Raw genomic sequence first — 11,132 nt, 5'->3', positions numbered from 1 at the left:
GGATGCGAGGGTGGGGGGAGAGAGATAGAGAGAGAGGGAGGGAGAAGTCGAGGTAGGAGTAGGATAGAGAAGAGGGAGCAGAAGGTGAAGGTAAAGAAGGAGGAGGAGGAGGAGGAGATAAAAGATAGGGATGGTGAGAAGCTACGGGAGACAGAGAGAGGGAGAAAGCCTGGAAATGGGATCGGACTCGGCGCGTCGGGCCAGCACCAAGCCCAGCACCGAGCTACGCCGTCTTCGAGATTTCCCTGTCGACTTGTCCCGCGGCGGTCCTGTTGACTCGTCTCTGCTCCGCCCTCTGGGTCTCCTATATTCTGTTTTATTTTATCTTCAACTTTTTATTTTATTCGGACGGTTTCCCTCCTTTTTGGGTTGTCGCCGCTGATCCGGTCCGATGGGAATGGGATGGGATGAAGGAGGATGGGGTATGTGTAAGGAAAGCACGGTAAGCCAGCAAGGCGAGGTGTTGTAAGTTGCAAGGGCAAGTCGAAAGCAAGTAATTGTAGCAACGGTAGAGCTAGAAAAAAATTGTCGAATACGAGCGGCCAGCGCAAAGAAGAGAGAGAGCCTACCCAGCCGGGTTTCGCGGTAGAATTTAAGGCCTCCGTTAGAAAGGATTCCCTCAGTTTTAGTCCGTGACTCCGTGTTGACACGACCCCTGCAAACTGGCGAGTCCAGCTTCACCAGCGCGGCCATGCGATTGGCCCGGTTGGGTCCAGAGCAGGCCAGAAGAAGTGTCTGGCTCTGGCTCTGGTTGCCCCCCCTAGAGACGATAGAGAGCTGTGACAAGCAATGAGCTCCTTATTTTCATCAGCTGCCGGCGCTGTCAGAGAGACCCGACCTACGCCGGCGCACAGGGAGGGTGGGTTGCTTTCGCTCATCGCTTGTTGCGTGCCAACTGTGGAAAACGGACTCGAGTTGCCTCTGTTTCGCTATCCTGCCTTCACCACATAGGTACATATGTACCTACCGGGCACCCGGGTGGTAGGTGAGTTAGGTTAGGTACCTAATCTCCTAACACACTTTACCTGCCTCAGGTACCTTAGGCACCTTGGGTACCTCTGGTTATAGTTATACCATATACCTTAGGTACACCTATTACGTTAGGTACCTGCCTATCTACCTTAGATACATACCTACCTCATACATACACACATATGCACACAGAACTCCGAATCGTGTCCGCAGGGCCCCTCTATCTGACAAACCAAGAAGAGGGAAAAAGGCACAGGCAAAAAAACTGACAGACCACGACGACAAAAGCAACTAAAATAAAACACCTGCGATGTGAGGACGCAGAGACAGGCCGCAGCCGTGGCCCCAGCCTCAGTTAGTAGATAGGTAGGTCCGCAGGTAGAATCCATCCCTCCCCATAAGCTGCCTGCTACGTTGCAGGTGCCAACTTCATTACGCTAGAGGCGGGCGGGAAGGCTGTGCCCATGGGGTCGGGTTTGCGATTCACGACGGCGCTCGCTCTGGGGATCGCCGACAACCCCTCCGCCCACTCCATTGGTCCAACCGGGGCTTACGATGGGCTGATGATCCAGGTAGGCAATATGTATCGTCTCTGAGAGAGCGAAGCGCGTCCCTAGGTCAGCCGGCAGACGAGTGAGTTGGCGGTCGGATGGCAGGTCGTAGGTGGCTTATATATGTGTGTGTGTGCATGGTCGGTTGGTCTGCGGTGGGAATACATGCTGCTGCTGGCATGCTGCTGGCGCGACCGGTGCAAGACTGGATGTCGTTATGAGGCCAACCAGGTTGAACCATACTGCTTACCCGTCGACGATGAATGTGGACCCCGGCGATAGGTGGTTGAGCCAGGTGATGTCGGAATTTGCCCGCTCCTAAGGGTAGCGGGTTTCCTCGCCCACGTCCTGTCTTAGTGGCTGTCGGATAGCCTATTCGGCCATCTGACGATGCCGTCGAAGAGCTTTCTCCCGAGAAGCCAGGCCACCCATAGCTCGCCAGCGGGTAAGAGCTGACCGCTCTCCCCTCCTGGCCTCCTGGGGCCTTGACACGCTTGGCAAATTAAGATCGCCCAGCAGCGGGTAGGGCTAAGGACGAAAGTTGGCTGGTGCGTGTCTCTGGTTATAAACTGGCTCTAGGCTCCGATGGCAACCGCGGGAGCGAGCAAGCAGCATGGTTCGCGACGGCGTCATACCGCACTACTATTACCTGTTATACAAACTGCCTACCTTTAGTATGGCGGATACGTGGATGCCTGCCATGTATACGTGCATACCTACCTACTTGAGGAGTGAATCGTGGAGAGATACCCAACAGCGGATTCGAAAGTCCCCAACATGATTTGGCCCGGACCGGCCGACGGCACCAGCACTTCTCGATGTCGCAGTTCCAACCAGCGAGATCTGATATGTATCTCCTATTGCGGTACAGGGATCGAGATGCAGCGCCGCCCCCTCGGAGTTGCCCGTGTCGGCGTTGGCTTTCCGGGCGAGGATTACCTACCTAAGGTAGGTGTGTATCGAACGGAGGTGATGTACACCTACCTCACCATCACATCCCTAGGTAAAGCAGGTAGAGGCTGGTATGTTACATATCCGCGTATCCTCGTCGTGGAACTCCATCCTGATGAAATGAATGGCTTCCCTAGGTAGTTAAGCGGATAGGACGTTCCATGTCGCGATCCACTGCCAGACCCAGGAGGAAGAAACCAGACAGGTCTTGCGTGGAGAAATGATGAAACCATTCCCTGTGTCCTGAGGCGCTAGGATGCGACGGCTTCTGCCCTTCGCAGGCTGCTGCTTTCGTCGACAGGCGTGACGACGAACTAACTGGACATACCTACCTACGACCGGGGATGTCAGGAGAAGCAACCTCGCCACATAGCAGCCGCGCAGCCACAGCATCCACGCCCTAGATAGGCATCTCTCTCCTTGTCACTGCAGACGTCTATACATTAGGCAGAGTTGACGCCCGTAGCAAGGCGGCCCGGTCCAGGGGGTGGCATCGCCGAGAAACGCATAGGTACATACAGAGGGTGGGTTTTCGAGGATCTAATCTAATCGATGGTGGGCAAGGAGGGATCGATCGGCTTGAAACGGGCATCATCACGAATATCACGTACATCACGTACGCACCAAGCCCCCTTTCTTCTATGGAAACTGGGCTTGGGAGCTGGCGAGACAACCAAGCCTACGAGATGGCGCGCTTGCTTGTGTATGGGTTTACGGATGTGGTTTTGGGTGTTGCCAGCTGTATTGTGTTGTAAGAGAATCTCGAATGCCAGAACCAAGCGAGTGAGTGAGTGGAATGGGGGTTATATACAATGTGATTTATGAGCAGTACGAGGGCCACAGGTAATATTATACTTGGGTATCTGCCTAGGTACTTGACCTCCATGGTCCTTTTACTCAGTACCTACCTCCTAACCTATGGTCGTCGCGTTAGGCACATAGCTGCATGGATGGCTACTAGCTGCGGCACCTGTAGAGAGGCTGTAGCGCCCACAGCCTACCTGTACGTGTAGTTTGGAATGTATGTGAAGGATGGAATAGGGTGGAGAGGTGCATGTATGGAACTTGAGGTGCTAGGAATGTCGGCTGGTTGGTTTGGGCCATCAAGGTTGCAATCATTATCTACCCCAGGAGGATGCGCCGTACGAACCTGTTCAGCTCCTCCAACCAGATGTTGGTTTGATTGTTACACGCTGCCCAGATATTATATGCTTACAATATTATATGCTTACAATATATTCACCCGTATTCCATAGTAGGTATTAATGTTACGTACCTGGCACTGAGATACCTACCCAGGTATCTGTCTATTGTTGCTCATGAACAGAGAGATGAGCAGTCTAAATAGGTAGTGCTCCATTGAGGCATATTCACACAGGTACTGCATTTCTCAATCCCTACATGCCTCATCGGGGCGTTGATATCTACTCATAACTAACTTCCTTAGGTCGGTAAGTAGTTGTTGATAATCGGTAGACAGATACACAGCCAGTCATGTGACGCTTGCTTTCCTTTCCAGCTCAGAGTTTTTTACTTGCTGTCCGACCGGCAAAACTGGGGCTGATAAAAGGTGAGGCGGCTGTTGCTGCTGTCTGGGCGAGGTCTGACATAATGGGGCCAGGTTACCCTAGGATTCGAGGTACTTTAGTATTTAATATTGCACCTGTAGGTACCTATGAGTAAGGTACCTTCCTCCCTTAGGTACCTACCTACGTACCTGAGGTTAGTTACCCCCGGCTGTTATATTAGGCAGGTAGAGGTGGGTAAGTCCGTACCTCCCATGGAGGTAGATTAGGTACCTAAGGTAGAGATATAAACTCCCATACCAGCTCAGGTACCTGCGGGCGGTTCCTACTTCCCGCCTGTTGTAGCTGAGATGGCCAGCAGGTAGGTACGTCCCCCCCCGGTACTTGAGCAAGAGCACCTGCCGCCGAAATACCTAGCGCCAAGGTAGCCGCGACCCGGGCCCAAGGAGGTACCTGTCCGCAGGTACCCTTCGACATTTGCACCTGCTATCCCTCTTGGAAAAGCCACTCTCAAGCCTCCGGGGGCACCAACACCAAAAACACCTCTACCATAAACACATACCATTATCCTACAGCCAATATCCTCCCGCCCCCCACCCACAAACGAAATCCCTCCACGGCGCCGAGAGCCACCATACTCCGACTGCTTCTCCCGCCCTGCGCCCCAGCATTGCTACGAGAGTGACCGTAGACGAGAATCCGCTGGCCAACGAAACGGCGTCTCCCTCGGGTCCAGATTGCCGCCAGCAGCCCACGTCGAAGAGGGGCCCCACGACGCCTCTCCCTCCCGCCCGCCAAACGGAAACCCGCCTGCCTCACCATTCCGTAATCGCGCTGGGAAAACAAGCCGTGCTTATCGTAGAGCTTACCCCCGGAGAGACGGTGACGTCGAATACGTAGCCGCCTGGGACCTGTGGTCGCTCGCAGCCGCACCTCGCACATGACTCCATTCGCTGTCGCGTCATAGCCTCCCCGCAACAATGCCCGCCAGCAACAGACATCAACAGCCCGCCACTCCGGGACCTGCCCTCCCCGTCCCGAAGGCCACGGCAAAGTACACGAACAAGGATGGGACCAAGTATATATCCGTCCCTAAATCATCCACGTCGACGCCGCCGGCCCAGCCGTCGCCGACTACCACCTCGTCCTCGAGGGGCGGTGCCCCGATGAACCCCCCGGCCGCTGCCAACGGACCCCCGGCGCAACCGGTGAATCGCAAGAAGCAGAAGCGTCGGGCAAAAGCTGCCGCGAAGGCCGCCGCCGAACAGGCCGAGGCCGCCGCCAACGGACTCCCCAGTCCAGCCTCCACCAGCAGCACACCCTTGCCAGCGTCGTCAGAGTCCCCGCCCAAGGACGTGCACCACTCCCGACATAGCATCCCGAGCGAGAGCCACCACGCCTCCCACGACCACGCCCACAATGGCGAAGACTGGGGCGAGGAGACGGAGAGCGACGACGGGCACGCGAACGGATCTGCGCCGAAGTCGAAAAAGCCCAAGAAGAAGAAGAAGCGAGGCGCGGTCGAGGAGCCCGCAGACGCCATCTCATCGGGAATTTCCAAGGAGAAGATATGGAATACGTCCCCCCCGGATGAGCGAGAGCGCATCAAGCAGTTCTGGCTAGGTCTGGGCGAGGACGAGCGAAAATCCCTGGTTAAGGTGGAGAAGGACGCCGTTCTGAAGAAGATGAAGGAACAGCAGAAGCACACCTGCAGTTGCTCCGTGTGCGGACGCAAGCGGACGGCCATCGAGGAGGAGCTGGAAGGCCTGTACGACGCCTACTACCAGGAGCTGGAGTCCTTCGCGAATCAGCCCCACGGCCACCCGAACGCGCCCCCCATGTTCGCTCCGAAGCGGTTCGGCGCCCTGACCGGCCTACACCCTCCCGGAGCTCTGCCGTCTCGATACTCGAATCACCACCCTTCACACGGCCGCATAGTGGAACACGTGGATAATGACGAAGACGAAGAGGAGGACTATAGCGACGTGGACAATCTGGACGAAGACGAGGACGAGGACGAGCCGGAGGAAATCCCTCGCGACTCATACCCCAACGACTTCTTCAACTTCGGTCAGAGTCTCACCGTAAAGGGTACGTTGCAGTTTGCGGACCCGAACCCCATCCGTGTCCAATGTGTTTGAATAACATGTCTTAGGCGGCATTCTTACTGTGGCAGACGACCTCTTAAAGAACGACGGCAAGAAATTCATCGAGATGATGGAGCAGCTAGCCGAACGACGGATGGCACGCGAAGAGGACGCGAAGGATCATTACGCGGGAGGATACGGCCACGGCATGAACGGCGCCCCTATGTCGAACTCTCACAACCACCCACCTGTCGAGGACGACGAGCTCGAGGAGGAGGAGGAAGACGAGGACGACTACGATAGCCAGGACGAAGACTATGACGAGGAAGAGGTACTCAGCCGATTCTCCGTGTCGGTGGGCCCCTTGCTGACTGAAAATTTGCCTAGGACACGATGACGGAGGAGCAGCGGATGGAAGAGGGCCGCAGGATGTTCCAAATATTCGCCGCGCGCATGTTTGAGCAAAGAGTACTGACCGCGTATCGAGAGAAGGTCGCTAGGGAACGGCAAGAGAAACTTCTAGAAGAGCTCGAGCAGGAAGAGACGCAAGAATCGCAGCGCAAGGCCAAGAAGGCCAAGGAGGCCCAAAAACGAAAGGACAAAGCCGCCCAGAAGAAGCAGGCCCAACTCGAGGAGAAGGCGAAGCGCGACGCTGCCAAGGCGGCGGAAGAGGCGGCCCGCCTAGCGGAGGAGGCGAGAAGGCAAGAAGAAGCCAGGCTCAAGGCCGAGGAAAAGCGCAAGAAGAGGGATGCGCAGAAAAAAGCAGAGGAAGAAGAGCGCCAAAGAAAAGAGCAGGAACGGCAACGGCGTGCGCTCGAGCAGAAGGAGAAGCAAGCGGAGCAGGAACGGAAAGCTCGAGAAGTGAGGGAACGCGAGAAGAAGCAGAAAGAGGAGCAGCGGCGCAAAGAGCAAGAGGCTCGCGAGCTCAAGGAGCGCGAGACTCGGGAGAGGAGAGAGAAGCACGAGAAGGACAAGAGAGACAAGGAGCTGAGAGCCGCTCAGGCCAAGGCCGAACGTGACGCCAAGGAGAAGTCGAAACAGGAAGAAAAGGCGGCGGCGAAAGTCGCGCCACCAGCCGCTCCGATCCCGACGCAGCCAGCGAAGAAGCAACACCCCGTCTCGATACCTGTACTCCCTCACCAGCCGCCGACGAGCCATCCGTCACCCCAGATCGCCGTTGCGACCCCTGCCCTCCCCAAGGCCCCCACGCCTATAAAACCTCGGTCCGTCTCTCAGGAGGTAGCAAAGTCGGCTTCCCAAGCCTCTCACACCGCTTCCGGCCCAAGTCAAGATGCCTCGCCGCCCGCCTTCACCCCGCAGCATACAAGCCCCGGACCCATCGGCCCGCCGAGGAAGATGTCGTCTGCCGGCCCGTCGAGCTTGACTCCGTTAATGCATCCGGTATCGCCCCTACACCCGGCCATCAAGGGCCCTCCCGGGTCGCAGCCGGGACTGCCCAATATGGGGGCCTCCCCTGGGGGTATGCAGTTTTCTCCCGGAATGGCGCCTCCGGTGGGGCCAGGTTTCGGTCGAATGCACGATGCCATGTTCCAACCCATCCATATGAGTTTCCGTCCCATAGGCATGCCGTTACCTCCGCCGGGCCTGAATCCCATGGGCGGCAACCGGCCCTTTCCCATACCGCACGCGCCACCCGGATTCCACCAGTCAGGAGACCAACCCGTACCCGGCATCCATCACCAAGGCTTCTCCCCCGACAGTGCGCCAGGACGGCCATCGTCACACTCACGTCAAGCTTCCGCGTCGTTCGACGCGAATACCCTAGACATGAAAGGGCTCAACAGCACGTCTCAGCCGATCAGCAGGCCGACACCCATAGGCAGGCCTGCCAGCGTCGTCCACGGACAGAGGGGTCCCGATCCAGCGGCGGATATCGACGACGTGAGTAATCATCTCGGTAGTAGCGCGCTACTGGACGATTCAGACGAGCCCTTTGGGAACGTCGGGTCTCCCCGGAGAGGCACTGCCGCTCCGGGCACGCGGCCGTCATTCCCAGGCGCACCGTTCATGGACCCGGTCTTCGGCTCGCCCCTGGCCGCCCCATGGGGCGCTCCTAATGTCTTCCCTCCTCCACCCGGCTTCGGTAACGCGCCGTGGCCCCCGAACCCTACCTTTGGTGGCCCTCCTGCCGCGATGCGGGTCTCCCAACCCAGGCCGGTCGCCGTCCGTCAGATGCTCGTCCGGGCCTGCAAGGACTTGGAAAGCCGGGGCGCAAATTTCAACGGATATATAGATCTACCCGCGATCAAGGGCCACGTAGATGCTATGAACCCCCCTGCGGCGGAGCCGGTTAGCGAGAAGGAATTGCTAGACATGTGCGAAACCGAGGGCAACGGCCAGAACGGCGGGGGAAGCTTCGAGGTCCGACGTGACGAACACGGGACACTCTTTATCCGGTTCGAGGCAGGCAGAGGACTGGCTCCGGCCGCATTTCCGCGAAGCGTGGGAGCCCCCGGCGAAATCGGCAGTCCGGTCGTAGGAGCCGGCTCGCCTAATAATTACGGCACCGCATCCTAGGCGGATCAGGATCTCGCCGCTCCAGCCGACGGTGCCGCCGTTCCTGCGGGCGAAGTCATGGGCGCCAATCGTGCAGTGCGCGCGAAGTGGGCGAGCACGAAGGGGTTCCTCCAATATCTCTCGGATCTGGCAGACCGCGGAGTAGAGAAGAAGAAGAAGGGGGAGGATCGTAGAGATTCTCTCTCTTTTTTTACTGAGCCAGAAGTCTGGCTTGCCAACAACATGTTAATGTACCATGCGCGCCGTGCTGGGTGAGCATGCACGGTCAAACCATCCCCTTGTAACCAGTAGGGAGCAATATCAGCTCTTGGGCAGTTGAAATACGGAGTATTACCTCTATATGCAAATTTTTTTTTTTCAATCGCGTGAGAGCAGGCGAAGAAGAAGAAGAAGAAGAAGAAGGAATGGCAACAACGTAGGGACAAGATGCGTCGTCCTCTCTCTCTCTCTCTCTCTCTCTCTCCTATCCCTAACGGTGTCCGCCTGGACCCGGGCCGTAGTAGTAAGCGAGGCCGCCGTTCTTGCCAGTAAGCCATCACTATCGTGAGCGGGAGAGCTTCCGTCCCCGCGACGTGTCCTACCGCAAAGCGCAATACATATGTATCAACGGAGTGCGGATTCGCGCCAAGCGAACTGAAGCCGCAACACTGGACCGACGGACCACGGCGAGCGAGACCGGGTCTGGGCTAACAGCGACTCGGGCGGGCGTCCCCGTGCGCAGTAACACCCCAAGCGCCACCCTCCTCGCCCTCCCTTCCCTCGTCACCTCCTCCCCGCAGCAAAGCCCAGCCCAGCCCAGCCCAGCCCCCTCTGCTGCCTCGGAATAACACGCGGCGCAGAGGGCGTCTTCATTACATGCACACGGACGTCTGATTAGCGAATAACGAATAGCGAACACTTGCAATGCGCGGCCGGAGCGAGCACACCCGCGGCGCACTTGGCAAACACGAAGCCCCGATGCGACTATACGCCGGGGATGGGCACGCGGCGGATCAGCGCCCTGGCTCCCTGAGTCTCGCCTTTGCGCGTGTTCAGACTGCCTCTTCTTGGCTTCCGTCTTGTTGGAAATTCTTTTGTTTTTGGTTTCCCTCCCTGGTTCCTATCAACATCTATTTCCCTTCCCGCAGTCCCCATTACCCCGCCCACTTTCCTGCCCCATCCTGATCCGTTTCGTGGTCTCGTAATCGACGTCGTCGGCCTTGTCCCGCCTCGTCTCCGCAGCCCGCAGTCCCGCAGCGTCGCGGGATTCTTGCCTCCTTCAATGCCTCCTTCCCCCCCCCTCTCCTTCTTTGGTCACTCTCTTGGCGAGTACGTACCGGCGAGGGCGAGGTCTCGTCGCGGGCACTTAGTATCTCGGGCCGTCGGAGAAGGGGTTTTGGCCGGCCGCGCCGGGGCCGGGGCTCGGGAGGCGCGGGGGGTGCTGGGAGACGGACGGGCCGCGGGCCGGGGCGGGGGCGGGCTCGTCGATGGCGGGGGGTATGGCGCTGGCGGCGGTGGCGTCGGCGGCGCTGGCCTTGGCGATGGCGGCGGCCTCCTTGCGGGCGCGGAGCTTGCGCTCGGCGACCTTGTCGCGGCAGCAGAGGAAGACGAGCGTGCCGAGGGTGCCGGCGAAGCAGACGGACAGGAAGACGGTGATGACGACGCCGCTGGTGTCGAGCGCGTCGCGCCGCACCATGCACGTGTCGATGCCGAACCGGTCCTTCATGCAGATGTTCTCCGCCGCACACACCTGCGTCGGCAGCTCCGTCGGGAAGCACGGCAGCGTCTGGCCCGACTCGGACCCCGTGGACTGCACCGGGCACACCGTCGTCGCCACCCGCGACTCCGTGCTGCACTGGATCGACGGCGTGAAGTCCGAGTCGCCCGCCCGGAGCACGAGCGACGCCGGGCCGCTGAGGAATTCTACCGCCGCGATCGGGGCTGGGGTCGGGACTGCGAGCAGGCGGCGGACGCGCGTTAGTGGGGTTACGTCGTAGGGTACTCATCGTCTCCCCCTTCCTTTCCTATATCCCGAATCGCTTATCGGAGAGGCAGACCGTAAAAACCTGGGGGGGGGGGGGGGTGGTGAGAGGGGAGGGGGGGGAAGGTTGAGGTAATTCTCACCTGGTGTCGCCTCGGGGACGCGCCGCCGCAGCTCTGCGGGGGATCTGGCCGCGCCGCAGCCGCGGACGACGAAGTCAGCTTCCAGGAAGGCTTCAGCGGCGGAACACCCGGCGTGGCGGAAGCAGCGCTCGAGGCCGGCGGCGGCGATGCCCGGCTGCGCGTGGCGGAAGCAGTACTCGAGGGAGCCCTTGTGGCCGCAGGCGGCGGCGGCGGCGAGCTCGACGGCTGCAGCCTGGACACAGGCAGACCGGTCCCTTGCTGCGGCCGCAGGAGACGTCGGAGACGCGCCGAGAGAGCCGGGTAGCAGGAGTAGGAAGGGTAGAATGGCCACGGGGGCGCTGGATCTCGACGGCACACGCATTTTTTGTGTGTGTGGGGGAAGGTTATCTAGGGTCTCGGGAGCA

At 59.0% G+C, this 11,132-nt stretch overlaps 2 protein-coding genes across 2 annotated transcripts; one reads left to right on the top strand and one right to left on the bottom strand.

The window, feature by feature from the left end:
• The first annotated feature begins 4,566 nt into the window (after positions 1–4,566).
• Positions 4,567–9,086, top strand: GGS23DRAFT_557812 (uncharacterized protein). Its single transcript, XM_051515726.1, has 3 exons — positions 4,567–6,091; positions 6,156–6,418; positions 6,475–9,086. The coding sequence occupies exons 1-3, from the start codon at positions 4,981–4,983 to the stop codon at positions 8,623–8,625; spliced, it is 3,525 nt and encodes a 1,174-aa protein (XP_051373837.1). The 5' UTR covers positions 4,567–4,980; the 3' UTR covers positions 8,626–9,086.
• An 884-nt stretch (positions 9,087–9,970) lies between these two features.
• On the bottom strand, positions 9,971–11,089 carry GGS23DRAFT_594676 (uncharacterized protein; the record flags this gene model as incomplete). Its single annotated transcript, XM_051518200.1, has 2 exons — positions 9,971–10,557; positions 10,729–11,089. 2 exons carry the CDS (start codon positions 11,087–11,089, stop codon positions 9,971–9,973), a joined length of 948 nt encoding a protein of 315 aa, XP_051373836.1.
• Between the last annotated feature and the right edge of the window lie 43 nt (positions 11,090–11,132).

Source organism: Durotheca rogersii (assembly GCF_024521655.1).
Source record: "Durotheca rogersii strain YMJ 92031201 chromosome Unknown GGS23scaffold_5, whole genome shotgun sequence".
Lineage (NCBI taxonomy): Eukaryota > Fungi > Ascomycota > Sordariomycetes > Xylariales > Xylariaceae > Durotheca > Durotheca rogersii.
The sequence above is the reverse complement of the archived record's forward strand: the minus strand, read 5'-3'. Positions and strand labels throughout refer to the sequence as shown.